Raw genomic sequence first — 22,986 nt, 5'->3', positions numbered from 1 at the left:
TGGAGTGCGACCATCTAGCGCTTCAATTTGGTTGTGGAAGTGGAACATTCATCAGCACTTGCTTTCGGTTGCGGGGAAAATAATCCATTTCCTACATGAAGCCATTTCTTTAATCCGCACCGTCCAGTTTTTGGCTTGGCTTTGTGGAATCTCAAAGCTGTACCATGATAACCAATCAATGGCTGAAATCATACAGTACAAAGATGGATCTGTTTGGCACACAAATTTAAAAGTCGGCCGCGCTGTCAGGCACATGCAGGTGGAAGATTCAAGATATTCCCGCCCCTTTCAATCAAATCAAACAACCGAACGAAACAATCATCGAGTAAATCCCGCGGCGCAGTTCGTTACAGCAGTACGAGTAGTGTATACTCCTATATACACAGCATCTGTGCATCAAAATGCCTGTGCGAAAAAGAACAAAGTATACTATGGAGGTCCATGACCATGAGCTTTCATTTCCCGCAGCTCCACCTGGCAGTCGGCACGCAGCTGAGGTAGTGGCACCACTGGCAGTGCTCGTTGCCGTTCACCCCTCGGAAGAGCATCGCCATCCCAACCGCCAGCCTGCGCAGGACAACACGCACGCAGCATCAGTCAACCAGAGGTCGAGAGCCCACCTAAACCAACTCAGAAACATGTGAGGTTGCTTTGCTTACCCGACGACGACCAGGACCGAGGCCGCGGCGAGCAGAGCCCACTGGTAGGCCAGGAACTTCCGGCCCACGTCCTTGACGGAGGACGGCAGCACGTAGCGCTGCGCCCAGCCGTAGTGCGGGCGCATGAGCAGCACGAACCCGAGCAGGAACCCCGTGAGGAACCCCCCGATGTGCGCGAAGTTGTCCACGTGCGGCAGGATGCCGATCGCCAGGTTCACCGCGATCACGAACAGCAGCGTCACCAGCGCCGCCGCCTGCACGGCACGCATTCCGGCAACGTTGGAAGTGTCAGAAACTCGACGGATTTTTCAGAAGGAACTGGTGCTGCGGAATTGGTTGGAGATGCGCCCACCTTGTTGGTGTAGATGGTCCAGTTGGTGAAGAGCTCCGAGAGCATGGCGCCCAGCAGCCCGAAGAGGGCGCCAGAGGCGCCCACGGAGATGTTGTCTCTGATGAACAGGGACGACATCACGCTGCCTCCCACGCCGGACACGAGGTAGATGACGCCAACCCTCACTGCAAACGAAATTGATATCAGTTCACAATGTTCAGGTAATAATGGGAATGTCAGTTCGGGAGAAGAACGCCGCGCGTACCGAATCCGAACTGCTGCTCGAGCCTGAGCCCGACGAGCACGAGGCTGAGCATGTTGGCGAGCAGGTGGACGACGCCGGCGTGGAGCCAGATGCACGTCACGAGCCTCCACCCCTGCTGCTCGTGCACCACCTTCTCCCACACGAGCGCGCCCAGCTTCTGCAATCTGGAGACGACGGTATGTGCCCGGGAGCGTAAGAGATGGCGAATCTCTCGCTGAATCGAAGGAATCGAAGCGGCGATAACCGAATTGGTGGGAAGACAAGATCGGCGGATGGATTACTCACGTGGCGGAGGAGGGCCCGAGGAGCGGGTTCTGGCTGAGGGGTTCGAAGGCGAAGCGGCGGAGCAACCCCGCGCCGACGCACCTCCTGCCGCTGCGGCCGCCGCGCGCGTGCGCGGGGCAGTTGTTGGCGTACATGGCCACGGCGAACAGGGCGACGTTGGCGGCCACGAAGACCGGCACGATCCACGGCACCCACTCCCTCTCCTCCTCGCGCCCCGGCTGCGGCGGCGGCGGCGGCGGCGGGCCCTTCTCCTTCAGGTCCGCGTCGCGCCGCGAGCCTGCCATGGCGGTCACAGCGTACGGGCTAGCGAGCGAGCTGTTGCGTGGCGCGGTGCGGTGCGGACGAGCTGCGTTCCTGGAGCAACGGCTCTAATCGGCGGAGCTGTGGTTTCGTGGAGAGTGGTAACGGCAGCGGGGTAGTGGAAAAGGTGGGAGGCGAGGAGAGGCGGCCGGGTGATAAATGGCGCGGAGGCAGGTGGTGCGTTGCCTCAGCCGCGTGGGGTGGACGCGGTTTAGGCTAGTAGCACGGCTGCACGGGCGGGGGGCGGGTTGGCATGCCCGTAGCCCGTTGACAGTGGGCGCTGTGCTGGCCTGACGGTGGAACGTGGTGGTGATGGTGGTGTTGGGATGCTGGCAGTGTGCCGAATCTGTTGCCGGCGCGAGCCAGTTTTCGTGCCGCGCGACGCAACGAGTTTGGCCGGCCCGCGCCCGAGAAGCCTCACTATGTACACGAGGCATCACCGTCCGCGAGTGAAGTCTCAAACAAACCCTGTGGTTGTAGCCACAGTCACAAATGAACCCCCACCTCCAAATCCCTGAAGTCCATGCCCTGAACTCTTTAATCCCGGATTTTTTAATCCTTAAGCTCGTTTTATACCAGGATTTGCTGACGTGACGCCAGGATTGCGAATAGTGCTCGGGCAGCTCCTTTTCTTCTAACAGGGGGCGCAGGTGGGGATTTCTAGGGTTCTTCTGAGCAAGAGAGGGCGCGAGAGGTGGCGAGAGGGCGAGCAAGAGAGGGCGCGAGAGGGGCCGAGAGGGCGAGCAAGAGAGGGCGGCTATGTCGTCCTTGTCCGTTGGTTCCGCCGCTTCACGAGGGATTCGACGGAGGGGCGCTGCGGCCAGGTCACCGGTGGCCTATCGTGAGCAGCCGATGGATTACGAGCCGGCGATTTACTGCACGCGTTGCGGGAGGAAGGCGCCGCGGTGGATTTCATGGAGTGAGGCGAACCCTGAAAGAAGATATTATGCATGCGTAGAAGCTGAGGTAAGTTGTGTTCTTGTATGTGCTCTCTGTTCCTCCTCTGTGTTCTTGGATGTTTGTGTGATTGATTTTTCCTCATTTCTCTGTTTGAGCAGCATGGGTTCATTCAGTGGCACGATGGCCCAACATCTGCATTTCTGCGTGTATTGCTGGGAGATCTTCGAGATAGGGTGTGGATGCTAGAGAATGAAGTTGCAGCAACGTGTAAAGATGAAGATGCAGGTGCTGGTGTTTGTGTGGAAGTGCAGAAGAGAAATGAGCAAACTTCATCAACTAGTTATAGTTTAGCTAGGAAAGGTTTGATGCTGGTGTGTGGCATTGTGATATTTGTGTCAGGTTTAGTTTTAGAGATGCTTTTATCTTAGTTCAAATGGAACAAATGGAAGTGAAATGTACTGGATTCAGTTGTTACATTTGTTTCAATGAAATGCAGTTTGCAAATTTATGAGGCAATGCCTTGATTTTTTAGTGCCATAACAGGCAGTCTGCAGTATTGTTGGCAGCAGCAAAAAAAATTCACATAGCACATAGCAGACATTCCAAATTTCAGAGGAACACATCCATCTTCTCTTCAAGGGGCTGCTTATGACTGTAGTAATAACACCATTGTCATTGGGGACAAACACTTGCTCTAGAAATTCTTCTTGAGCAGTCATGATACCAGGCATATCTTCTTCACTTTCACTGTTCATGTGTTCCTCAATTTCATCCTCAAAGTCAGAACCACTTTCCTGCTCTACTTCATCTTGTTCCCCATTGTACTCCACAAAAATATCAGCAACTCCACCATCTGTTGTATGATCCGACATACTCATGCAACTAACATCATCATGTAGAAACAACAACCCATTAATCAAGTCTCTGCCGGGCATAAGAAAATAATACTTCATGCTTTCCTTAACTGTCAGATGATCTGCAAGGAAACCTTTGACCTCCTGCAAAGACAACTTATCTCTCTCAATCACAGAGTAGGCTACATCTCCTCCAACATAGTCCATAGAAGGACCAATTCGAACAAATTGCCCCCCTATATGAAATCTGACGTTCAACATCTCAGTCGGGTCCATGGATTCACCCAAAAAAAACCTACATTGCAAGCATCATAACTGATTACTATACTGGTCAACAAAAATCACCAACAAATACACTGATTTCAAACTACAATAACTGCAGCTTCACCATTAAAAACCCTAAACCTAACCAAGTTTGAAACGAAGAAAACACCTGCGATTGGGGAGGGGGATAGACCAGGCATACCTTTCTATTTGCTGCCGGAGTTGTTGCCGACGGTCGCCGCGATCATCAGCTGGTCGTCGCCGTCGCCGCATAGGAGGAGGAACAGAGGCGCATCGGGGTTCGCGCATAGGAGGAGGAACAGAGGCGCGGAGGGAGTAGAAGACGAATAGAGCCGAGCTAGTCCGACTTGACCAGGTAATGGTCTGAGACCCCACCTTCAGGTGCCAAATCAGCCTGTTCCCAGCCTTTCCCGAGCCATGTAGGAATCCCGGCGTTTGGATAAGCACACAAGGATTAAAAAAATCTGGGATTAGAGAGTTCAGGGCATGGACTTCAGGGATTTGGAGGTGGGGGTTCATTTGCGACTGTGCCTACAACCACAGGGTTTGTTTCAGACTTCACTCCACCGTCCGCCCTGCGCGACACGTTGGGCCTGGAGTACCACGAATGGAGACACTTTTATAGGAAAATACTTCATCCATTTTAAAATAAGTGTCTTAATCTTAATACAATTTTATACTCGACCAAATACAAAGTTAAGACAGTTATTTTGGGACGGAAGAAGTAGTAGAGTAAAATGCACTCTGGGTCACTAAACTTGTTTAGCCCGGTCACTTTTGTCAATGTATTCATAAAAGTCCATGTTACGGTAAGTGTACTTGTTCGAACGGATTGAAGTGGTCACTGAGTACGATTGAGGCTCGTATTGCCGACGTGACGATGTTCTACGGGTTTGCACGCTGATTTAGTGGTTGTTTTACAGATAACCCCTCGTGTGTAGATAATCTTGGCATAAAGAAAACCACCCCACCACATGATCGCCGCGGGCAGCAACGACGTGCGGAGGCCCCTGACAGGCGCGTGATCGCCGTGGGCGGACGAGTTCCCGGACCGGAGGCGGAGGTGCTGCAGCCCCTGACTTCGGTGGCGAGGAAGACGCCAACAAAGGAGAAGGAATGCAAGGTTGCAAAATGCTGGTGAATATACATACTCTGAAGATAAAGACTTTGATCCTTGGGAGATAGTTGGCTCTGATTATGAAATATCTGATGATGATGATGACCTGTGTCGGGGGGATAACCTTGGGGTAGGCTCATCAAGCCTGCTCCTTCATTTCCGGCCCAAAGGACATGAACATATACAGTTTCCTTAGGCCCGAGTCTTCTGGCCGGCTAGGCTGCGCCTACCGGCTAGAGGATGAGGCGGCCATCTCTCTGGCCGGCCAGGCAACCCCTGCCGGCTAGAGTCGAGGCGGTTACCCCTTCTGGGCCGGCCTGGTCCAGCTAGCCGGCTAGGAATGAGGCGGCCGCGCCCAAGCAGGCTAGCCGGCCGGGGATCACAAGTCACATCAGATCGTAGGTCAGGACGAGACCTTACGAATAAAGGTAGCTACGCGTTAGTAAAGGTACTGGATCGGGGCGTCCGACAGGTACGAGCGTCGGCGGCCACGCCGCTGACCTACCCCGGCTCTGATCCATCACCTAGCATAGTGTCGGACCGTCGCACTCCCACTCCATTACTGCACTCGGCGTGGGGAACAGTGGAGGCGGTCGTACTACCTGCCCATGACGAATCTCGCCGGACGACGCTCGACGTACATCGCGTGCTCGGCGTCAACCTTACGCAAGAGCTTCATTGGCCAGCGGCGAGTCCCAGTGCCAATCGAGACCATGCAGCTGGCGGGCCCCTCAAGCGACAAGACACGACTCTAGTGGGCCCTGGCTAGCCGGCGAGGCTGCTAGCCGGGTCCCACATTTGTACCCTTTTATCCATATTGTAGGCCAGCGGGTTCGTCTATAAACCCCCCCGGTCGCCCTCCATGCAAGGGGGCCGATCATTCCATGGACGAACAACACTACACACTCACCAACCACATAGAGAGAGGCAGAGACGAGCCGTCTGCTCCCCTCTTCCTCCTCCCAACACAGCTCCAGGAGCAACTCTGTACTTTGTTCATACACATCAAACACTCCGGCAGGACTAGGGGTCTTATCTCTACGGAGAGCCCTGAACCTGGGTACATCGTGCGTTCCATGCTTGTACCAACCTCATTCCCAGCGCCCTCCTTTGTCCCTTCGGTTCTCACCGACTTTAGCCTACCTATGGCATATGTTGTGAGTATTCACCGATATTTGGCGCCCACCATGGGGCCGATCGCGACATCGGCTGGCTTTACGCGCTGGGCGGGGCCCCGCACCTACACCACTGGATGCATCGCGTCCGGATCAGTTTGCATGCCCGTGGAGCCCGCTTTCGACGAGGCAACACCGATGATGATCGACGTCCTCGTCCGCCATGCGGATTTGGACGAAGATTCTGATGACGAGGTGCTTCCAAGCGCCATCGTCGCTGCTATGGAGAACCTCAGCGTTCTCTTCAGCGACCTACATCTCAACGACGGTCCGCGCTACTTCGGCGAGGACTTCGACGTTGAGGCGCTCTGCGCCAGCTTCAGCAGGCTCTCTATCGCTGAGACGCCTGTCCATGACGTATATCCCAGCAACGTCCTCATCTTCGACGGCCCTCCGCCGTCGGTGGGGTTCTTCACCCCATACCACGTTGCTGCCGTCTCCAACGTCGTGGAGGTGATGGTTATCGGTGTTGGCACCAGCGCGGCTCATGGCAAAGCGTCAGAAGACGCTCGTGAGCCCGCTGCTGCCACCACAGATACTCTTCGGGACACCATCGCCGGCCTGAAGACACCTGTCGCCGCTTCCGCAAACCCTACTGACGCTCGGGCCTCACTGGAGGAGGCTCGCAAGCGTATCTTGGAGGAGGGCATCGCCGTCGCCTCGGCAAAGCATCGGATGGAGGCCACACAGCGCGAGTATAACTCCGCATACGGCCTCACTCCGATTTCCGAGGCCCCTAGTCGGCTTGGATCGGTCCGCAGCCGCGGCCGGTTCATCGCCGAAGTCCTAGGTGGCGATCTGCCCACCTACAAGACCCTGACAGCCAACATGCGAGCAGCGCTGGCAGCCATGGAAGAGATGGCAAGCCTGGAAGGCGAGGAGCGCGCTTTCTAGGAGAAGCGGGTCAAGGATCTCCTTGACGCCGCCAACCAGCAACACACTCGGCTTGACCCCGGTCAAGCCCAGTCAGAGTCTCTGGGACCTAACCTCGGAGCACGCCGCAACCCCAGCGGTCAGCATCATGCGGAAGGATCTTCCTCGCATCGCCCCTCCAGCCGGAGGGGCGAGGGGAGCCAAGATTGGCACTCCCAGCGCCAGAGTGAGCACACTTCGGGCTTGCGTCGCGGAGGCGACGAGGGCGATTCGGAGTGTGAGATTCTTCACCCGCGAAGAACTCATGTCTCTGGTTCGCGAGGCGCTTCTCCTCTCGCCACTCGGATTGGCGCTCACACTTCCTAGGATGATCATATACATTGCAGCGACCACTCACGTGGTTAGCGTAGTGTTGGTAGTTCAACGCAAGGAGGAGGGCAAGGCACTGCCAGTGCAGCGCCCTGTCTACTACCTTAGCGAGGTCTTTTCCGCCTCCAAGCAGAACTACCCACATTACCAAAAAATGTGTTATGGTGTTTACCTTGCTGCAAAGAAGTTGAAGCAATACTTCCAAGAGCATGCCATCACTGTGGTAAGCACTGCTCCACTTTCAGAGATCATGGAAACTGTGATGCCACGGGCAGGATTGCCAAATGGTCCATCGCCATGTCGGACCATGATATTCGGTACGAGCCTCGCACTGCCGTAAAATCTGAGGTGGTGGCCGACTTCTTAGTCGACTGGGCCGAGACCCATTTTGAGCCACCGCCTCCAGACTTCACGCTTGGCAGATGCACTTAGACGGCTCGAAGATGCGGACTGGACTGGGAGCCGGCATCGTCTTGACGTCTCCGAAAGGGGGCCAGCTCAAGTATGCTCTCTAGATCCACTTCGCCGCCTCCAACAACATCGCTGAGTACGAAGCAATTGCTCACGGCCTCCGGCTTGCCAAGGAGATTGGCATCCGGCGGCTCATATGCTTCGACGATTTAGACTTGGTGGTACAGCAAGTCTTTGGCGAATGGGACGCCGGGGACGACAACATGGCAAGCTACGACTTCCTCATCCAGCAGCTCAACGGCCCCTTCGAGGGCTGTGAATTCAACCACGTTCCTAGGGCAGAAAATGAGGCGGATGATACACTGGCAAAGATCGGCTCCACGAGACAGGCTATTCCAGCCGGCGTCTCCCTCGAGCAACTCCATAAGCCGTCTATCAGTCCGTCTCCCGAGTCGGCATCGATCTTCGTGTCGGCTGACTCTGTGGTGCAAGCGCCGTCGGCTCCACCAGCTACGCCGGCCGCAGCTCCTATGCCGGCTACGCTCGCTATGCCGACTCTAATAGTGGCACCGGCCGAGTCCACGGTGCAAACGCCGTCGGCTCCACCAACTACGCCGTATACAGTTCCTGTGCCGGCTACGTTGGCCACGCCGACTCTAATAGCGGCACCGGCTACAACAACAACTCTGGCTCCGCCTTGCCTCAAATCCTGTCGTCTCGACACCCAGTGGGTGGACGTCATGGAGGTAGACGGCGAGCCAGCTACCACAGCAAAACCAGAGACACCTTGTCTCAAGTCCACAACCGCGGCTCCATCAAGCTCGGGGGCTGCAGAAGCCCCTAACAGTCAGGTCGAGGCGGAGGCGACCCTTGTGTCGGCTCCGTCGTGGGCTCAAACTATCCTGGCCTTCCTCCATCGCGGCGAGCTTCCTCAGGACGAGGCGGAGGCGAGGCAGATCCATCGCAGGTCTGCAGCCTACGCCATCATCAATCGTGAGCTGGTGCGGCGCAGCGTGACCGGCGTGTTCCAACGCTGTGTCGAATTAGAAAAGGGACAGGAGATCCTCAGAGACATTCACCAGGGGGAGTGCGGGCATCATGCCGCCTCTAGAACCCTGGTGGCCAAGTGCTGGCAGTCCCCGGCAACGACACTAGAAGAATGTTGTTGACGAGTCCCTGACTTGATGCCTTCGCGACAACAGAGCCAGAACTGCTCCCAGTTGCTCAACAATTAGCAATTGTCTTGCAATGGCCCACCAGCGCGTGGGTTCGTGGCAGTTTTCGAGGGTAGAGTATTCGACCCAAATTTGTTGGTACGCCAGTCAGGAGGTGAGAGAATACTCTCGAGTATTAGCAACTGAATGTGTCAGATTCAACCACACCTGAAAGATTAGTATCTGCAAGCAAAGTATCAACAACAAAGTAGGATGATAACAACGGTGTCAGAAACGATCTGTTGACGGCAGACTATTCCTAACTATCGTATCAATGGCGCCAGAAGTTGCCCATTGACGAAAATTGTCTTTTCCCGTCAACGCCGAGCGAACCAGAGTTGTAGCAAGTAGCAGCAGTAGCAAGTAGCAACAGTAGTAACAGCAGTAGCAAGTAGCAATAGTAGCAAGTAGCAGCAGTAGCAAGCGACAGTAGTAACAGCAGTAGCAAGTAGCAACAGTAGTAATAGCAGCAGAGCAAAACAAGTAACAGTAGCAGAGCAAAACAAGTAACAGCAGCAGTGGGACAAACTCGTAGGCAATGGGTCGGTGATTCGTTTGGATGACATTCCTCATGCAACAGTTATAACACGGAGAGATATGTGGCTAGCTCCCGTTCGTCAACGTGATGTAGGCATGCATTCCGTGTGTAGTCATACGTGCTTAGGGAAAAGAACTTGCATGACATCTATTGTCCATCCCTCCTGTGGCAGCGGGGTCCAAAAGGATACTACGGGATATTAAGGTTCTCCTTTTAATAAAGAACCGGAACAACACATTAGCACTTGGTGAACACATGAACTCCTCAAACTATGGTCATCACCGAGAGTGGTTCCGGTTATTGTCACTCCGGGGTTGCCCGGTCATAACACATAGCAGGTAACTACAAATTGCAAGATCGGATCTAAAACACACATATATTGGTGACAACATAATAATTTCAGATATGAAATCATGGCACTCGGGCCTTAGTGACAAGCATTAAGCATGGCAAAGTAGTAGCAACATCAATCTGAGAACATAGTGGATACTAGGAATCAATCCCCGTCAAAACTAACTCGATTACATGATAGATCTCATCCTACTCATCACCGCCCAGCGAGCCTACGAATAGATTACTCACGAACGATGAAGAGCTTCATGGAATTGGAGACGGAAGAAGGTTGATGATGACGATGGCGACGATTTCACCTCTCCGGAGCCCAAAACGGACTCCAGATGTGTCCTCCATATGAAGAACAGGATGTGGCAGCGCCTCCGAATCGCAAACGCGACGAAATCTTCTCTTCTGATTTTTTTTCTGGGCGAAAGTGAATTTATAGAGCTGAGTTTGGGAGCGGCAGAGCCACGTGGGCCCCACAAGCTTGGTTGCCGCGGCTAGGGGGTGGACGCAGCAACAGGGCTTGTGGCCCACTGGCCCATCCCCTCCGGTGGATCTTTGCGCAGGTATTTTTCATATTTTCCAGAAAAATTCTCCGTAAATTTTCAGGACATTCCGAGAACTTTCATTTCTGCACAAAAACAACACCATGGCAATTCTGCCGAAAATAGCGTCAGTCCGAGATAGTTCCATTCAAATCATGCAAATTAGAGTCCAAAACAAGGGCAAAAGTGTCACGCCCAAGATGCGACCCTATCCTCAATTTGGCACGAAGGCCTCGTTAGAAATAGAAGCGCATCTCCTTGTGTCGCAAGAATGGATATCGTTACAAGTACATGTACTGAAAAGATGAGATATATATTTAGAATTGGCTTACACTCGCCACAAGCTACATCAGAGTCACAACAGTGCATTACATAAACATCAAGAGTAAGAGCAGGGTCCGACTACGGACGAAAACAAACGACAAAAGAAGAACGAAGTCCATCCTTGCTATCCCAAGCTGCCGGCCTGGAACCCATCATAGATCGATGAAGAAGAAGAAGAAGAAGAAGCAACTCCAAATGAACAATCAACGCGCTCGCGTCAAATAACCTTTACCTGTACCTGCAACTGGTGTTGTAGTAATCTGTGAGCCACAGGGGACTCAACAATCTCATTTCCAAAGGTATCAAGACTAGCAAAGCTTAATGGGTGAGGTATGGTTAAGTGGTGAGGTTGCAGCAGCGGCTAAGCACATATTTGGTGGCTAAACTTACGAGTACAAGAAATAAGAGGGGGGAAGATCTACGCATAACGTACGTGAACTAGTGATGATCAAATGAATGATCCTGAACACCTACCTACGTCAGACATAACCCCACCGTGTCCTCGATCGGAGAAGGAACTCACGAAAGCGACAGTCACGGTTACGCACACAGTTGGCATATTTTAATTAAGTTAACTTCAATTTATCTAGAACCAGTGTCAAACAAACTATCGACATTGCCACATAACCGCGGGCACGGCTTTCCGAAAAGATTTAACCCTGCAGGGGTGCTCCAACTAGTCCATCACAAATTACCACAAGCCGAATAGAAATCCTCAATCACGAAGCTCACGATCTCGTCGGATTCCCTAGTGGAAAACCTCAACTCTGAGATTACCCAAAGCATCACCGGAATCCCGATGCACAAGATATTTCGTGAAAGGTAAAACTAATCCAGCAAGGCCGCCCGACGTGTCGACGATCCCGATAGGAGCCGCATATCTCGTTCTCAGGACACGGCGGATGGGTCACACTAGGAGAACCAAACCTCGGGTTGCCCCGCGGTGGCCCCGTAGTCTGCCAATTTGGACCAACACTCATGAGGAGCACTGGCCCGGGGGTTGATTAAATTTCCTCGGGTGCCGGCGGGTCCCTATGCATTATTATTAGGTTATTAGGCAAATGTAGTACCAAAGTTGGGCCTTGCCAGACCAGTCTTAATCTAAAAGGAATTATCAAGGGGGTCCCCATAACAACCCCGATCGTGTTAGGAGCGCTCAATTATGGAACATAACACCGGTAGCCAAAACTAAGGGGGCAAAGGTGGAACAAAACACGAGGCTAGAAAGACCGAGCCTTCCACCTTTTTCCAAGTATATAGGTGCATTAAATTAAATAGCATTTAATATGGTGATAGAACAAGGAACCCATGTTTTCACATGGAAGCAACTGCACCTGCAACTAGCAACGCTAACACAGGGTTAAGCAAGCGGTAACATAGCCAATCAGTGGTTTGCTAGGTCGAACAGGTTGAAGGTAATCATGGCACTGTTGAGAGGCTGATATTTAACATGTGGTAGGCAACGAGACATAATCGATAGAAGCGGTAAAACTAGCATGGCAATGATAGTAATGGTATCTGGGGAAATGTTCATCATGCGTGAGATCCCGCTTGGAAGAAGAATGCCTATGTGAAGCAGACGAACCGACGTAGTCGAACGGGTCCTCACAATCCGACACGCTTGCGGAACTCTATCGAGACGGAGGAAACCGGAAACAAGAATCAACACAAGATATACACCACGCGATGCACAACACAAATGATGCATGAGCAGCTGAACGCATGCAAGACACGACATGACCATTCACAACACTCAAACGCTACACATTATGTGAAGTTCAATATGCAACGAGTTGCATATTAACGAAACTCCACGTTTATTTATTTAGTTCTATCCCGATTAGGTACACGACAATATTAAATGTGGTTAAACATGGCAAGAGGTGTAGCGTAATTAAACTACCTATCTAGGCATTTTAAATGAGGTCGGAAATGACATATAGCACCTCCGAGACGACCTCACATGTTAATTTACAATTCTGTCCAGATCTGAAATAACACATTTAATTAGTTGTTAAACAGCAAAACAAATAGGTTCACGTGATTCTACGCGTCACTTCAAGCAATCTACACATAGAGAACATCTCCAACGGAGGTACGGATCAAAAGTTACAAGCACTGCAAGATATGATGGCATGAATGCAATATGTGTGCAACGACGGCTACGAGCACTTCAAAACATACAACCAGCAAGATAAAATGAAACTACACGAGATTCTAAGCAAGTTTCATGTAGGACACGATCAAATCGGAGCTACGGTTCAACACCTACGAGCAAAACAAAATATCACGACAATCTGCCAAAATCAGCTACATAGCATTTTCTACACCCCACAACTACGAGCTACTCAACTCCAATATACTCAACCAAGGCATGCCACGAAAGAGGGCAAGAAGCACTACCACAAACAACTAACAACAACTAGCATGGCAGCAAGGAACACTAGGGAAAGAAGTCACAAAATGGCATCTCACACACTATTTCAGACTTAGTGAAAATTACACCTCATGAAAGTGCAGTTTTCGATCAGAAGCTATATTGATAGCAGAAAAACCTATAGCTACAGGACTCCAAATGGCATAAAAATTTACAGCATGCTAGAGAAACACAAGGGCTACAACTAACTCCACTGGACTAACCTCAAAAGAGCTACAGATCACAAGATAGAAGCAAAACAAAACAGCAACAAAATATAACAGATTCCAGATCCGACTTACAGATTTAAAACTACGGACGTTTGAATATCTATAACTCCCTGAAATTAACTAATTCGAAAACCTAAAATAAAAACCTATTGGGCCGAATCTACAGCAGATGCATGTGCGCAAATCAACTAAACAACGCTCTCGGTGCTAGATAGCAGGGAAGAGGAGGTACTCACCTCGGGCCTAGCCCAGGCCGGCGAGGAGGCAGTGGGCCGGCTCGGATCTGGCCCATCTCGGGAGTAGGCCGAAGGACCTGGCGCCAGCTGGGCCGGTGGGCAACGGCCTGGAGGAGGGGTGCCTCGTCTCCTTCCCGTCGCCTCGTGGGAGCGAGGCCACGAGGCCATGGCGGCCCTGGTAGGGGGAGGCGCCGGCAGGGCCGACGGGTAGGCCGCAGGGGCGGGATCCGGCGAGGGAGCTCCGGGCGGGGCCGCATCTGGCAGCGCGACCCTGGTGGGGCGACGGGGCGCTAGAGGCAGAGGATGCGCGAACTCCGGCGAGCTGAGGTGGGATCCGGTCGGGATCCGGCGAGGAAATGCCGGGGGTGAGGGATCCGGTGAACACCGGCGAGGCAGCAAGGGCGGCGCTTCGGCGAGGTCCATGGCGGCGGCGTGGTGCGACGAGGAGGCTGCTGGATCGGGGCTCCTCCCGATCTGGCAGCACGGGGCGCTGCTGCTCGGGCAAGATGGACTCGGGGCGCGCCACGCGCGGGCTCGGGCGGGCCCGACGGCTGGAGGTGGAAGAGAGATGAGGGAGGTCGCTGCGGGAGACTAGGGTTTGCACGGAAATCGAGGAGGAGAGAGAGGGGGTTGTCTAAAAAAATAGGAAGGGGCTATTTATAGAGAAAAGGGGGCTAGGTTAGCCGGAATTTCGTTCCGGATCCAACCGTGGGGTCGGATTCTTACGATTCCGCACGCGGGAACGGGTACGTCGCCGTGTAGAGGGGATATCCGGAGATGAGAGGGGAAACGGGCGGCGTGGCAACAATTTTAAAACACCGACACACGTCCGACGGTAGACCGAATACGGTGCCGCTACGGTCGACCGTTCGGGTACCAGACGGACTTCGATCGCGACGAAATTCGTCAGGCGGCCTAGCTATAACTAATCACGACCGCATGCCAAGTTTCACCTCGATCATAGAAAGTTTTCAACACACTTTTAAAACAGGGTTTTGACGATGCCGCGGGCGCGTGCGTGTGCGGTCGGACTCGGAACGAACAACGACGAGAACCGGCAACTAACAACGGATGCAAGTTTTGAAAACTAGCGGCAACGGGATGCCGATGCAATGCTGATGATGCGCATGATGCGATGATGATGCGACAAAAGAAAAATAGACACACAACGAAAATGGAATAAAGGGGGGAATCTTCTGGAACGTCGGTCTTGGGCTGTCACAACTCTCCTACACTACAAGAGGATCTCGCCCCGAGATCCAAGAATGAAAGGGGAGAGGATGAGAAAGCAAGAGGTAAAAACTTAGTCGCTTCTTTGACAAACGAGTGAAACCAACAATCCTTGAAGGTTGCAAAGAGATGAGGACTGATATGAGAAGGAAGCAAGAATTCACGGAAAATTTCGGCAGCACTTCGGTAGGAAAATGGGACAAAAAATTCGATAAGAAGAGAGAATTAGACAGTATACAGAACAAACAACTAAATAGAGCAAGGGAACACCATGATCTTGATAGAACAACAAGATTGACCCAAAAGAGCAAGAAACAATGCCTCTGGAACAAGACAATAGGAACTAGCTCAAGCGGAAGAAGAGAATGAAGAAAAGAATGACAACTACCATCACAATAGAATTGAAGAGCCTCCGGACAGAGAATTGACGGAGTAGTTGGAAAACCAACAACGAAAAGAACAAGATAGTAGTGGGCTTATGAAAATCATCTCAACAAATATGAGGTGACAAACAACCACTAAAATAAACAAGGATAGATTGGGAGCAAATAAGAATCAAAACTACTTACACCAAGAGGGTACATTGAGAACTTGGATTAATGACAAGCACCATGATAGCAACAAACCATAGGAAAAGCTTTAGGTGAAATCCAAACCTAGATAGCTCAATGAAGAAATCATGGGTTGAAAATATCTCATGCTCATAGAATTGGTGGGTTTAATTATGTCATTCTTGAAAGGAAATCTCTTCAAGGCTCCTACACTAACAAGAATGCTATAATACCACCTCAAAGGATAAAGGAAGAACAAATGCACTGGAGATGCAAGAGAAAGGATACTGTAGGTACTCCAAGAGGAATGTTGAAGAACACTTTGAGAAAAATCACATCCTTGAAGAACCACCAAGAAGGACCTCCGTATACGAATAAATGATGGAAAGATATCAAGATAGAAAAGAATAAGATTATGACCTTGCCAAGACTTAGATGAAGCTTCACAAAGAGACACTTGATAAAACTTAGAACTCCGGAAAAGAAAGATAAAAACACTGGGAAGAATTGATAGCATGAGCCACTCCGGAAGAAGAATTGAAATCTCTTGGAAGAAGGAAGAACAAGAATAAGAATTATGTTATGCTTATCCTTCATCTAGTTTAAATGATGACAAGCAACGGATTTAGCATAACACTTATTCTTCTTGAAAGAACCTTGAAGAGATAGAGAGATAAGCACCACTTGAGGCATGATTGAAGGACGCACCAGTAAGAATTCACAAATAAATGGGAACACCACGAATTAATGGAGATACAAGAGAATGAAGAGATCATAATCCACCTGAGAGAAAACTTGAACAAGGCACCAGATAAACGAGAGACGACGAAGAGACAACAATGGAGAAGAATTGAGGAAGAAAGCTAAAAGCTGAGAATGAAGAATCTTCTGAAATGATGGCCTTCGGAGGATCGAGAATGAAAACAATTCAGAAAAACACCGGATATCAAGAAATGAATCACTCATGATTGAAAACAAATTCAAGATGATAACACGAAGCTGAAATGACGAATATCCAAGAGAATAGACCAAGATTTGATAGAAACACTCCTTTGAATTTGCAAGCTGAGAATGATGACGAGAAACAGCACCAAGGATAATGAGACACTCTGGAATAAAGAAGAATGGAAGGTTGAGCCAAATATGAGAATTAATTCAAATAGAACTTGAAGAAGGGATATGACTGATGAAATTCATACTTACGTCCTAGTTGAAAAGAATTAAAGATCTCTGGAAGATTACAAGAGCTATAATAGATCCTGGGAAAAACCTGTGGGTTATGGGCCCACTCAAAGAAACCACCATTAGAAAAATTGCTAGAAAGAGAGATATTGCACCAGTAAAAAGAATACCAGATGAGGTTAGCACCTCGAAATAACTGAAGGATTGAAAACCAGAACACTTGAAATATCTTTAACACTCCGGATAGAAAGAGAGAAGAATTAGTAACAAGATAGGCTCATAAGAATTTCCAATATAGGAAAGAATGAACAAGGATGAAAAGGACATGATGACACGGATACTGAATTAAGTTCACCGGTAAGGATGACAAGAATGAACAAATATGACACGAATCTCTTGAGAATCTTCACAATGAATCACCGGGTAAGAGAGAAAAGAACAGACAGCGGAAGCACAATGAAAAGAAAACTCGTGGATGAAAATTGAATCACTGAGAAAAAGGGTGGGAGGGCGGGGAAAAAACAAAGACAAATTGAGACAGATGAGATGAACTCCGGAATAAAATGAGAGAATGATCTTGCAAAAAAATTGGAGCGGATGGAATTCACTTGAAGAGAAACACACCGGTTGGAAAAGAATTAACATGAAGACTCCGGTTGACAAGAATTGACATGACAATTGAGCGAACAAAAGAATTTGCATTCTCACATAAAAATATGAGAACACATCTTAGGAAAGATATGAAATCACCACTTGACATAGAAGCAACTTAAATTACCATATTCCAACAAAACAAGGATGCGGCTTGCAATTAGCCAGAACAAACTCATGAGAAAGATTTCGTCCGATATTTTCGTGGACAGGATCGCATGGGCTCGATTTTACAGTAGCCATCAAGTGCAAGGCAGTGCACCCGAGATACGAAGCGTCCCCGAGTCATAGCAAGCTACAAGGACTCTTTAAGACACAACGTGTACTGCTGTAAGTCGACCGTGAACAAACGAATCCACTAGATGTCGAACCCCAACCTAACATCATGTATTTGTTGGAAGATTGTCCTATAAGCAACTACTTGAATTCCCACCTATGAATTCCCGAAATATCTGGTCATGCAATCTGGTACACGGATACAAGGAGTAATATCACACAACTCCTATACTAACCCGTCACCTGTATCACATCCGTCAACACACGACCAGAATTTCGGACCTTCATCTACAACAGACCCTCGTGATCACAACGATACAAAGTATGGCAGTACTCCCGAACAATCTGCACCAGTACTGGGGACATCGGGGTTAACTCGCCACTACTAATATTGAAGCAATTACGAACATCCTTCGTTCTGAGATACTAAGAAATCTGAATGATAACGATGTGCTCAAGAATCCCCTGGAGCTCAACTCCCCTCAAACTCAAGCAGATAGGAGGCACCAAGACAGAACTCCGTCACATCAGCATCATATAGATTCCAAAAATATCCGCGTGATCCTAATTTTTTTTGAGTGAGAAGAGGAGTAGAATTAAAATATTACATCAAGATTCCTCACCAGAGCATAGAAGAGGAGAAAAAAGAATCCTACTCTCCGATATATAACTAGACTCAAAGCAGTTTTTCACTAGACTCGACTCGGCCAAGTTCGATCAATCAAGGGGGCTCCTAGGTCGGTACTGCTCTGATACCAACTTGTCACGCCCAAGATGCGACCCTATCCTCAATTTGGCACGAAGGCCTCATCAGGGATAGAAGCGCATCTCGTCGTGTCGCAAGAATGGATATTGTTACAAGTACATGTACTAAAAAGATGATATATATATTTAGAATGGGCTTACACTCGCCACAAGCTACATCAGAGTCACAACAGTTCATTACATAAACATCAAGAGTAAGAGCAGGGTCCGACTACGGACGAAAACAAACGACAAAAGAAGAACGAAGTCCATCCTTGCTATCCCAGGCTGCCGGCCTGGAACCCATCCTAGATCGATGAAGAAGAATAAGAAGAAGAAGCAACTCCAAATGAACAATCAACGCGCTCGCGTCAAATAACCTTTACTTGTACCTACAACTGGTGTTGTAGTAATCTATGAGCCACAGGGGACTCAGCAATCTCATTTCCAAAGGTATCAAGACTAGCAAAGCTTAATGGGTGAGGTATGGTTAAGTGGTGAGGTTGCAGCAGCGGCTAAGCACATATTTGGTGGCTAAACTTGCGAGTACAAGAAATAAGAGGGGGGAAGATCTACGCATAACGTACGTGAACTACCGATGATCAAATGAATGATCCTGAACACCTACCTACGTCAGACATAACCCCACCGTGTCCTCGATTGGAGAAGGAACTCACGAAAGCGACAGTCACGGTTACGCACACAGTTGGCATATTTTAATTAAGTTAACTTCAATTTATCTAGAACCAGTGTCAAACAAAGTATCCACGTTGCCACATAACCGCGGGCATGGTTTCCTAAAAGATTTAACCCTGCAGGGGTGCTCCAACTAGTCCATCACAAATTACCACAAGCCGCATAGAAATCCTCAATCACGAAGCTCGCGATCTTGTCGGATTCCCTAGTGGAAAACCTCAACTCTGAGATTACCCAAAGCATCACCGGAATCCCGATGCACAAGATATTTCGTGAAAGGTAAAACTAATCCAGCAAGGCCGCCCGACGTGTCGACGATCCTGATAGGAGCCGCGTATCTCGTTCTCAGGACACGGCGGATGGGTCACACTAGGAGAACCAAACCTCGGGTTGCCCCGCGGTGGCCCCGTAGTCTGCCAATTTGGACAACACTCATGAGGAGCACTGGCCCCGGGGGTTGATTAAATTTCCTCGGGTGCCGGCGGGTCCCTATGCATTATTATTAGGTTATTAGGCAAATGTAGTACCAAAGTTGGGCCTTGCCAGACCAGTCTTAATCTAAAAGGAATTATCAAGGGGGTCCCCATAACAACCCCGATCGTGTTAGGAGCGCTCAATTATGGAACATAACACCGGTAGCCAAAACTAAGGGGGCAAAGGTGGAACAAAACACGAGGCTAGAAAGACCGAGCCTTCCACCTTTTTCCAAGTATATAGGTGCATTAAATTAAATAGCATTTAATATGGTGATAGAACAAGGAACCCATGTTTTCACATGGAAGCAACTGCACCTGCAACTAGCAACGCTAACACAGGGTTAAGCAAGCGGTAACATAGCCAATCAGTGGTTTGCTAGGTCGAACATGTTGAAGGTAATCGTGGCACTGTTGAGAGGCTGATATTTAACATGTGGTAGGCAACGAGACATAATCGATAGAAGCGGTAAAACTAGCATGGCAATGATAGTAATGGTATCTGGGGAAATGGTCATCTTGCCTGAGATCCCGCTTGGAAGAAGAATGCCTCCGTGAAGCAGACGAACCGACGTAGTCGAACGGGTCCTCACAATCCGACACGCTTGCGGAACTCTATCGAGACGGAGGAAACCGGAAACAAGAATCAACACAAGATATACACCACGCGATGCACAACACAAATGATGCATGAGCAGCTGAACGCATGCAAGACACGACATGGCCATTCACAACACTCAAACGCTACACATTATGTGAAGTTCAATATGCAACGAGTTGCATATTAACGAAACTCCACGTTTATTTATTTAGTTCTATCCCGATTAGGTACACGACAATATTAAATGTGGTTAAACATGGCAAGAGGTGGAGCGTAATTAAACTACCTATCTAGGCATTTTAAATGAGGTCGGAAATGACATATAGCACCTCCGAGACGACCTCACATGTGAATTTACAATTCTGTCCAGATCTGAGCTAACACATTTAATTAGTTGTTAAACAGCAAAACAAATAGGTTCATGTGATTCTACGCGTCACTTCAAGCAATCTACACATAGAGAACATCTCCAACAGAGCTACGGATCAAAAGTTACAAGCACCGCAAGATATGATGGCATGAATGCAATATGTGTGCAACGACGGCTACGAGCACTTCAAAACATACAACCAGCAAGATAAAATGAAACTACACGAGATTCTAAGCAAGTTTCATGTAGGACACGATCAAATCGGAGCTACGGTTCAACACCTACGAGCAAAACAAGATATCACGACAATCTGCCAAAATCAGCTACATAGCATTTTCTACACCCCACAACTATGAGCTACTCAACTCCAATATACTCAACCAAGGCATGTCACGAAAGAGGGCAAGAAGCACTACCACAAACAACTAACAACAACTAGCATGGCAGCAAGGAACACTAGGGAAAGAAGTCACAAAATGGCATCTCACACACTATTTCAGACTTAGTGAAAATTACACCTCATGAAAGTGCAGTTTTCGATCTGAAGCTATATTGATAACAGAAAAACCTATAGCTACAGGACTCCAAATGGCATGAAAATTCACAGCATGCTAGAGAAACACAAGGTCTACAACTAACTCCATTGGACCAACCTCAAAAGAGCTACAGATCACAAGATAGTAGCAAAACAAAACAACAACAAAATATAACAGATTCCCGACTTGGAAATATTTCAGCTCCTCCAAATCGGCACTATTTGTAGCAACTTGAGAGCAATCAAACCACACCTAAACATGCATTTCTATTGCAACCAAAAATACCAGGGGCTAGTCTAAACACCCAAGAACAACTCCCTATTAAATCTTACGAAATAAACAAGAGGGCAACATGGCAAAATATCGCGTGAACTAATTTTCTCAAAAGCTAAAACCAATTACATAGAAAAATCCAATGGATTTTTCTACCCCGAAAACATATAAAATATGTAGGGTTGCGCAACAAAATAATGTCACACGAATATGCGAGAAAATAACCTAGACACGGAAAAATAAGCCTGCGCAATTCCCTACACGCAAAAAATACAAATGACTGCTCTAAAATACATGGAAAAATGGTTCCTAAAGCATGGGAATTTCTATTACGATATAGAGCATTCCGGACACGCACGAAAAATAACTACGACAATTAACCTATCGAGACAACACACTAAACTAGACATACGACATGTCAAACAACGTCAAATAAATATGCAAGTTGTGAAATCGTGTTCTACTCGCAAAACTACCCCAAAACCATATACAATATGTCGCGATCTGACTTACGGATTTAAAACTACGGACGTTTGAATATCTATAACGCCTTGAAATTAACTAATTCGAAAACCTAAAATAAAAACCTATTGGGCCGAATCTACAGCAAATGCATGTGTGCAAATCAACTAAACAGCGCTCTGGGCGCTAGATAGCAGGGAAGAGGAGGTACTCACCTCGGGCCTAGCCCAGGCCGGCGAGGAGGCAGTGGGTCGGCTCGAATCTGGCCCATCTCGGGAGCAGGCCGAAGGAGCTGGCGCCAACTGGGCCGGCGGGCAACGGCCTGGAAGAGGGGCGCCTCGTCTCCCTCCCGTCGCCTCGTGGGAGCGAGGCCACGAGGCCATCGCGGCGCTGGCAGGGGGAGGCGCCTGCGGGGCCGACGGGTAGGCTGCAGGGACGGGATCCGGCGAGGGAGCTCCGGGCGGGGCCCCATCTGGCAGCGCGACCCTGGTGGGGCGACGGGGCGCTGGAGGGAGAGGACGCATGAACTCCGGTGAGCTGAGGTGGGATCCGACCGGGATCCGGCGAGGAAAGGCTAGGGGCGAGGGATCCGGTGAACTCCGGCGAGGCAGCAAGGGCGGCGCTTCGGCGAGGTCCATGGCGGCGGCGTGGTGCGACGAGGAGGCTGCTGGATCGGGGCTCCTCCCGATCTGGCAGCACGGGGCGCTGCTTCTCGGGCCAGATGGGCTCGGGGCGGGCCGTGCGCGGGCTTGGGCGGGCCCGGCGGCTGGAGGTGGAAGAGAGAGGAGGGAGGTGGCTGCGGGAGACTAGGGTTTGCACAGAAATCGAGGAGGAGAGAGAGGGGGTTGTCTAAAAATAATAGGAAGGGGCTATTTATAGAGAAAAGGGGGCTAGGTTAGCCGGAATTTCGTTCCGGATCCAACCGTGGGGTCGGATTCTTACGATTCCGCACGCGGGAACGGGTACGTCGCCGTGTAGAGGGGATATCCGGAGATGAGAGGGTAAACGGGCGGCGTGGCAACAATTTTAAAACACCGACACACGTCCGACGGTAGACCGAATACGGTGCCGCTACGGTCGACCGTTCGGGTACCAGACGGACTTCGATCGCGACGAAATTCGTCAGGCGGCCTAGCTATAACTAATCACGACCGCATGCCAAGTTTCACCTCGATCATAGAAAGTTTTCAACACACTTTTAAAACAGGGTTTTGACGATGCCGCGGGCGCGTGCGTGTGCGGTCGGACTCGGAACGAACAACGACGAGAACCGGC

At 49.8% G+C, this 22,986-nt stretch overlaps 1 protein-coding gene across 1 annotated transcript; it reads right to left on the bottom strand.

The window, feature by feature from the left end:
- Positions 1-260: 260 nt before the first annotated feature.
- Positions 261-2,057, bottom strand: LOC123434981 (RHOMBOID-like protein 2). The gene is made up of 5 exons (XM_045115546.1): positions 1,541-2,057; positions 1,256-1,419; positions 1,012-1,175; positions 660-913; positions 261-567 (listed from the first exon to the last, which is right to left on the bottom strand). The coding sequence occupies exons 1-5, from the start codon at positions 1,822-1,824 to the stop codon at positions 456-458; spliced, it is 978 nt and encodes a 325-aa protein (XP_044971481.1). The 5' UTR covers positions 1,825-2,057; the 3' UTR covers positions 261-455.
- Between the last annotated feature and the right edge of the window lie 20,929 nt (positions 2,058-22,986).

Source organism: Hordeum vulgare, chromosome 1H (assembly GCF_904849725.1).
Source record: "Hordeum vulgare subsp. vulgare chromosome 1H, MorexV3_pseudomolecules_assembly, whole genome shotgun sequence".
Classification (NCBI taxonomy): Eukaryota; Viridiplantae; Streptophyta; class Magnoliopsida; order Poales; family Poaceae; genus Hordeum; species Hordeum vulgare.
The sequence above is the reverse complement of the archived record's forward strand: the minus strand, read 5'-3'. Positions and strand labels throughout refer to the sequence as shown.

Coding starts and splice junctions, on each gene's coding strand:
- LOC123434981 (XM_045115546.1), bottom strand. CDS start 1,824: ATGGCAGGCTCGCGGCGCGACGCGGACCTGAAGGAGAAGGGCCCGCCG. Junction 1,420..1,540: donor CTCGGGCCCTCCTCCGCCAC/GTGAGTAATCCA, acceptor CGTCGTCTCCAG/ATTGCAGAAGCTGGGCGCGC. Junction 1,176..1,255: donor CGAGCAGCAGTTCGGATTCG/GTACGCGCGGCG, acceptor TTTCGTTTGCAG/TGAGGGTTGGCGTCATCTAC.